General features: G+C 47.8%; 1 protein-coding gene across 1 annotated transcript in view; it reads right to left on the bottom strand.

The window, feature by feature from the left end:
* GABRR2 (gamma-aminobutyric acid type A receptor subunit rho2) overlaps positions 1-8,026 on the bottom strand; it is a 46,018-nt gene that overhangs the window by 2,334 nt on the left and 35,658 nt on the right. Inside the window, exons 7-8 of the mRNA XM_030886757.2 lie at positions 7,870-8,022; positions 6,651-6,847 (exon numbers count right to left, since the gene is read on the bottom strand). Of these exons, the coding sequence (XP_030742617.2) occupies positions 6,651-6,847; positions 7,870-8,022 (350 nt within the window). The remainder of the gene's footprint in view (positions 1-6,650; positions 6,848-7,869; positions 8,023-8,026) is intronic.

Raw genomic sequence — 8,026 nt, 5'->3', positions numbered from 1 at the left:
CTTACACTGACCACTATCTCCCTTCACCCACATTTCTGTTGTTCATCCCCCCTGGGGGGCGGGATTATACATCAATTATTGTGATCGGTTCCCCCTTTCTCCTCCTTCTCCCCCCACCTTCTCCTTACCCTCGTGGGAGCACTACTATTTCTGTTCTTGAGGGGTTTATCTGACCTGGATTCTGTGTGTCGTGAGCTCTTCTCTGTACCAGTGCCCAGGCTCCGGTCTAGCCAGAACTGAAAGGCAGGACTGGAATATTGTGTTTCATCAGTACTATACTGCGCTCTAGTTGACTCATCCCTTCCTTGTGGCCCTTATGTAAGGGGATGTCCTGTTATTTACAGATGGATTTGGGGTCTCTGCTCCAATCCCCCTTGTTCTCAACAATGTTTTTTTGTGGTTTTTGTTTTTGGTCTTCTGGTGCCTGTTACCTGATTCTGTCAGTACCTAAGGATCACACAAGCTGATGTGCTTCTTCCATGTGGGCTTGTTGCTTCTCTGCTAGAGGACTGATTGTTTAACGTCAAACTTTTAAGACCCCAGACACTATATCTTTTGATAGCTGGCCACCATCAGCTTTCTTCACCACATTTGCTTATGCACCCGCTTTGTCTTCAGCGGTTGTGCCAGGAGGGTGAGCATCACAGAATGCCAGGTTGTTAGAACAAAGTGTTCTTGAGTTGAGGGAGGGCTTGAACAGAGGCCCAAAGTCCATCCACTTCCTCAATGTATTGCCGTATAAATATATGTACATAGTCCAATACCTCTATTTTCATGAATTGATATATTTATATAAATGTACATTTATGTTATACCTCTATGCATAGCTTTGCTTCCTAGATCTTTCCTCTGTTTCCTTTTACATTCCTCCTGCCCCAACATCAAGCTCTCCTCTCTCTTTTGCCTCTTAGTAATTCCTCTCGGCTAGATTGCGTTTGTTCCAACACCACCGGGATCTCTACGTCCTCCTTGTCCTCCTCGTTGTTGCTTTTAATGCCCTAGTTGTTCCCCTGTCTACGGCGTTGTTTGCTCACCGCTCCTTTCCCCTGCCTCCTCCTCCTCCCAGGTCCCCCCGGAACCCTCGTCCTCTTGCTTTCTCCTGCCTCTCTTCTATATGTAGGTAAAACAACAGAGAAAGAACAAAAAGAAAAGACATGATTGAATAAAAGGAGAAAAACAAACAAAAATAAACCTAGTAAAAACAAAAATGAAAAAGCACAGATAATTCCAGGTCTGTCCACTGACCTTTCTGAGCATCGCCCCACCGGTCCTGGGGAGTTCCAGAAACTGCCCCTCCTAGCCTGAAGTCTGTTTTGGGGGCTCCTTTAAAATCACATATTCTGAGTGGGAATGTGGGCTCCCTTGCTCTGCATATGAATATAAAGAGCACAGCTCCCACCGAATCCTGATGGGGAGCCAGGTTCTTTTCATTCCTGCACAAAGGGCAGTCTCCCGACTGGAATCAGAAAAACAAAAACCCCACCTTCAAACGTACTGCCACAGAACCGATGCCGACCTGTAGCGGCCCTGTACACCGGGCAGAACTGCCCCAGGTTCCCGAGCCCCCAACTGTTTCAAGGGGTAGAAAGACCCCACTTTCTGCGGAGGAGCGGCTGGTGGTTTCAAATGGCTGACCATGAGGATAGCAGCTCCTGCTCTGACACTTCACTTCCAAAAGAGTTACACTTAGGGGCGAAGGGTCATGACGCCCAGAGTGTATTCTTAAATAGTTTCAACTGCAACAACAAAAATAATAAAAAATACTTCTATGGACAGAGAGCTCACACATGAATGAGGAAATACTAACAATGTTGGTCACAGGTGGGGAGCTATGGGTGCTTCCTATTCTATTCTTTCAGCTGTTTCTGCAAGTGCACCGCAGCACCGGCAGCAAGTTGGCAGTCAGAGGGAGGATGCGGTTTCACTTGGCTTCTGCCCCACTCTGTGTCAACAGAGAGGACTTCCTGCAGGCTGCTGGCTGCTCTTGGCTGACTGTGCGAGGCCCACTGGCCTTGTGTGTACTGTCCTCAGCCTGTTGACTTTAAAACCTTTCTGACCTGCCTCTCCACCCTGCAGTGCCTCTGGTCTTTACCTGGGAAAGTGAAAGAAATACAGGCACACCTTGGGGATGTTTGGGGTTTGAGCTCATAAAGCAAGCCTCACAATATTTTCGGTGGCTTATTTCCCAGTGTGTATAAAAGCCACGCTTTAGTGAATGGTGGTGCAATCACTTTATGAGAAGGTTTGGATTGTGGTGAGAAATAGCAGCTGAAACAGACGAGGAGCGAGCACAAGATCTAAGGAAAACGCTTCTGGTAGATTAGCTCGAGGCCGGGAGTTGTCATCGACTCAATGGCAGTGAGTTTGGTTGGGGTTTGGGATTCTCAGTCTGGTCCCACATAGATAGTTCTTAAAAGAGTATGATTCTCCAGACCATGGCAGTGGGGGGCAGGGTGGGGGAGGCTTCAGGAACTAGAGGAATGATGTGTGTTTTGTCCCTGCTGTACTGTACCCCGGTTGAATCATCCTTTCCTTGTAACCCTTCTGTGGGGGGATGTCAATTGTCTACAGATGGGCTTTGGGTCTCCACTCCAACCCACCTCTTTCACATCCCTATAATTTTTTGTTTTGGATCTTTTGATATCTGATACCTGATCCCGTTGACATTGCATGATCACACAGACTGCTGTGATTCTTCCATGTGGGTTTATTTGCTTCCCTTCAAGATGGATGCTTGTTTAACCTCAAGCCTTTAAGACCCCAGATGCTATATCTTTTGATAGCTGGGCACCATCCGCTCTCTTCACCACATTTGCTTACGCACCTACTTTGTCTTTGCCGACGAAACACACATAATTTCTCTAGTCCAGTGGTTCTCAATCTTCCTCATGCTGTGACCCTTTAATACAGTTCCTCATGTTGTGGTGACCCCCCAACCATAAAGTTATTTTCATTGCTACTTCATAACTGTCATTTTGCTACTGTTATGAATTGGGTGACCCCTGTGAAGGGTCGTTCAATCCCCAAAGGGGTTGCGACCCACAGATTGAGAACTGCTGCTCTAGTTCCTGAATGCTTGCTTTCCCCCCTTTCCTACTACTACCATGATCTAGTTCTACTTTACAAATCTGGCTAGACCAGAGAACACACATTGATACAGATAAGAGTTATCACACATGGAATTCAGGACAGATTAAACCCCTCAGGAGCAGTAGTGGGAGCAGTGATATCATGCTGGTAGGGGATGGTGGGGACAGGTTGGGGGAAGGCGGAGAAAGGGGGAACTCATCACAAGGTTGGGTACATAGCCCACCCCCCAGGGGGGCGAATAACAGAAAGATGGGTGAAGGGAAACAACAGACAGTGTAGGACACGAAATAACAACAATAATATATCATTGATCAAGGATTCGTGAGGATGGGAGGGGGAGGGAGGGAGGGAGGGAGGGGGAGAGGAGGAGCTGATACGATCCTCAAGGAAGACATATTTTACTAGTTTGCCTAAATGATTTAAGGTGCTCTGGCGTGGTGTTTGAAGCACTCTGCTGCTAACCATAGGTCAGCTGTTCCAGCCCAGCAGCTGCCCTGGGGGAGGAAGATGTTGCAGTCCCATTCCATAAAGATGTGCAGGCTCGGCAACCCTCCGAGGCAGTCCGTCTCGGTCCTATAGGGTCGTTGGGAGTACTGTTTGGTTTTAAAAAGACTTCAGGGGAGATTTGGGGTTAAAGGTTTACAGATTATATCTGAATAATACTTTTAGGAGTTCACCCAACCTTCATGACCCCGGGAAGTCTGACATTCGTGACCATTTAAAAATTCTGTTCTATATTGTCCTTGTGTTTGATCAGGATTCTTCTCAAATGTATTGCCAATGGGTCGATTCTGACTCATGGTGACCAGGGCTGTAGATTTTCATGGGAGCAGGAAGCCTCAGCTTTCTCCCTCGAATCACCTGGTGGTTTTGAACGGCTGATCTTGGCAGTTAGCAGCTCAACAAACAATCCATTAGGCCACCAAGGCTCCTGGGATTCTTCTAAGAATCTTAGCTCAAATGGATCAGTAATGGTAGCCCAAGTGCCATCCAGTACCTCCTTTCCCCCTCCCTCCCTCACCAACTGCCATGGCAAAAGAGGCAGTTGTTTATGGAGACAATTAGCCACGCATGCACTCAAGGTCATTTTAATGACTGCAGAGTAGCTCCTCTGAGAGGGGGCGGGAGGAAGACTTTGCCCTTCCATCACTGTCTACCCATTTGCAACGAAGGCTTCTCAGACTTTAAACCACACATTTGACAGCCGGGGCCTAAACGGCGTCTTCTGTATATCTGTCCTCATGTGGGCAGGGAAGACACACGTAGGCCCAATGACCTTTCCCTGTATGATTTCCTTGTTGTCCTTCAGATTGTATCATAGGCACAACCGCTGGCAAAGTCCAGGACCCATCGTTTGGTGCCAGGCTAATGAACTTCCTGAACACAAGTTCTGAGCAGGAAATGGATTAAAGCTTTGTAGGAGATATTTCTTGGACGACAGCCTTGCTTTTTTTTTTCTTTTTTTCAATAGCTCTACATGGGAAGTCAATGGATAATAAGTCAAAGCTTAAATAGAATCTATATTTAAGGTTAGATTTGATTTAAATATAGATTATATGTACAAAATATAATCTAAAGACATTTGATGGCGACCGAGGTACACACTCTGAACATATAGATAGTATTCAAATGCTCATGTTAGCACGCGTGACCCACCAGCCTCACAGTCGGCAGAGGACCGAGTCGCCACAGTACCAGCAGAGAGCCTTTACTTGCCGATGGCTGCCCATCATTTCAAATTAAAATTGTAGGTGTGAGTTTTGTGCGACTCTGTCTTCTCTTTGCACTTCATTTGCAGTTTCTCGGTTTCAGAGGGTTTTGTGTGAGCTACTGAACCATCACAGCAATGCTGGCCTGATTTGTTAAGCGCCTTCCTTGGGGCTCCTTTAGCTCCGTTGCTTAGAAGGCGGCGGGGAAGGCCTTCAATGCCATCCAGTGCTCAACGTTTCCCGATTTTCTGATCTTCTCCTTCACTCAAAGTTCTGCAGGTTCCTAGTGTACTTTGATTTTGCTTCCAGACTTATGGAATTTTATTAAGTATGGCTATGCTATCAAATTCTCATTTTATTGAAGTGTAGAAAATACGACCTAGATATTGCTTTTAAAAAACGTTTTAAATAAAGTTTAAAAACTAGCTTCCAAAGCCATCTATTACCATTTTTAGAGACAAGATAGAAATACCGAAAGGCCCAGAGTGGCCACTGAAACCTCTTCGTGAAAAGGCAGCATCTCTAGCCACCTCACCCCCAACCAAACTCACTGCCATCGAATCTGTTCCGACTCAGAGCCACCCTATCAGCACAGGGTAGATCTGCCCGCCCCCGTGGGTTTCTGAGACAGTGTCTCTACAGGAGTGGAAAGCCTGGTCTTTCTACCTCAGAGTGGCTGGTGGTTTTGAACTGCTGAACTTTTGGTTAGCATAGTATACTAGTACACTATAGTCTATAGTGTAGTATACCAGTATAGTATCGTATCATACTGCACAGTATTATAACTAGTATAGTATCTCCAATGACCCCAAAGGCTAAAGTCTTAGGTAGCTGGATTTTCACTGGTCTTGCGCACTGATAAACAAAGGAAGTTTTCCTGGCAAGCACTCCCCATCGCTGGTCTAGAGGCAGTTTCCCTCTACTCATCCACGGCCGTGGGGTCAATGCCACCTGACGATGAGCCTGTGGAGGAACGGAGCCCCGGGGGCAGAGCGCTTACACACTGGGCGATCCACAATGCCGGCTGTTCGAAATCACCAGCTGCCCTGTGGGAGGAAGACGGGCGCTACGCCCTTAAAAGGATTCCAGCCCTGAAAACCCACAATGAGAGCTCTCCCTTGTCCTGTGGAGTCACTATGGGCTGGAACGGACTCGAAGGCAGCGAGTTGATAGGGAGGAGCGGAATTGCCCCCTAGGGTTTCTGAAGCCATAGATCTTTACAAAGGCCTCACCTTTCTCCCTTGGAGCAACTAGTAGGTTTGAACTGCTGACCTTGAGGTTAGCAGCCCAACGTATGCCATCAGGGCTCCTTCTTGTTCAATCATAAGTGATATTTTGTGTATGTCTAGAACCCTGTAATTGTCAAATACAAAAAAACAACTCTCACGTGCACTTCTCAAACGCAAACAAACACTGCCATCACATCCACGCAGCCTCACAGGGACCCCATAGGAGGACAAGGGACAACTGCCCCCGTGGCTTCTGAGACTGCAGCTGCTTAGGAAGCAGAAAGCCCTGTCTTCTCCTGCGTGCAACTCTCAGATGACCTTTAAGAACCCTGAAAGGAGGGCGGTGAGTGTTCTGCTATCCCCAGTTGACACCTGCAGAAAGGGACGCTCACCATGGGTGGCAGGGTTGGTTCTCGGGGCCCAAGTCTTTCTGCTCCTAGTCTTTGTCCAAAGACTTTCTGCTTTCTGGGATCCTCGGAGCAGAAGCTACAACCTGTTCTTCGGCGAGATCCTACTTCCTGTGCCTAACCCCCTCTCTTTCCTGCATGCGCTCCTGCTCTCCCTCTTTTCGAATCCAGTCGGCTGCGTGGGTGCAGACACCGAGCCGAGTCAAGTCTCTCACCTTCGCGCGCAGCTGGCGCTCCTTCCGCTCCTGCACGGTGGTCAGGTAGTTGACGGCCGCGTACTCCAGCACCGAGAGGAACACGAACACGAAGCTGACCCACAGGTAGATGTCCACCGCCTTGATGTAGGAGACGCGGGGCATGGAGGCGTTCACACCCGTGATGATGGTGGACATGGTCAGCACCGTGGTGATGCCTGCAACGTGGTGATGCCAATCTTAGGTCAGTCACAGAGCGCTGCACAGAGCTACCATGACTTGCATTCTCCCTCTCTCCAGTCTAAAGAGAAATGTCCCTCTCGGAGAGGAACAAGAATCTGCTTCGTAACCAGGCCATTCTCTGTCACAAAGACAGGCCTATTTTTCACCTGGACAGCGTGCTCCTCGTCTCCTTTCATTTGAAGCCTCTCAAGATACTGGATTCCTGTGATGAGGTGGTCACAAAATTCTTTGGACAAAAACCAGCTCCGATGTTGGTTCATGGACCCACTCAGCTGGGCTATGCTTCTCAGTGGTTGGCAGACATTAGACGGGCCGCCATTCCAAGGGTAATATAAGGGAAACATCTTCCAGGAGGTGACCTCCAGGATCAGACCAATCGGGAGAACAGGGAGTGTCCTTGGGAGGGTGGTCTGCCTCCAGAACATAGCCAGGTGTCGGGCAGTGCTCCCTCCCGCTCGACCCTGCACTCCTCTCTCTTCTGGTAGCCTGGCCTGTCCACGGGGGGATGCCAGCCTACAGAAGTCTCTCCTCTGAGCATTATGATAAACCCATTCAATGGGTGAAGAAAATAGAATGACTTACTGGGGAGCCATTAAGTATAAACCTTAGTGTGGAAAAAGGAGAACAGAATCTATGGTTCTCCATTGCTAAGCAAGAAGATCTCTTCTGCATATTAAAGAGAACAAGCCCCAAAGTATTTCTACTGGGGGTTGAGTTCGTTAAAAAAAAAAAGATGTTTCCCATTTGCTACATGACTGATATTTTGGAATTTTTTGCCAACAAACCTATGGATTTGGGATACGCCAACCAGATATATATATATGATTTTTCTCCTCTAGAAAACATAAACTAAGGCAGATGTAGAATTAAAGGTAGTGACTACAGGATACTTCTAAAGGAGTTTCCATAGCCTCTCTAATGGACACTTTACTTTTTCTTTACATAGAGGCCAACTGAAAGGGGAACCATCTTCATCCACTTTATCAAACACTTTTACCCAGTGAGACTCTGGCAGGCACAGCTCTGCGGTCGATCCAGAAGGACACCCAGGACAGCATGACCATCAGGGTGGCGGGGAAGTAGGTCTGGAGCAGGAAGAAGAAGATGTGGCGCCGCAGCGTGAAGTTAATGTACAGACGGTTGTACCAGCCTAG

This window comes from Echinops telfairi, unplaced genomic scaffold (genome assembly GCF_000313985.2).
Source record: "Echinops telfairi isolate 266 unplaced genomic scaffold, ASM31398v2 ScPeMD7_3533;HRSCAF=4204_0, whole genome shotgun sequence".
NCBI lineage: Eukaryota > Metazoa > Chordata > Mammalia > Afrosoricida > Tenrecidae > Echinops > Echinops telfairi.
This window is presented reverse-complemented; position numbering and strand designations above follow the sequence as displayed.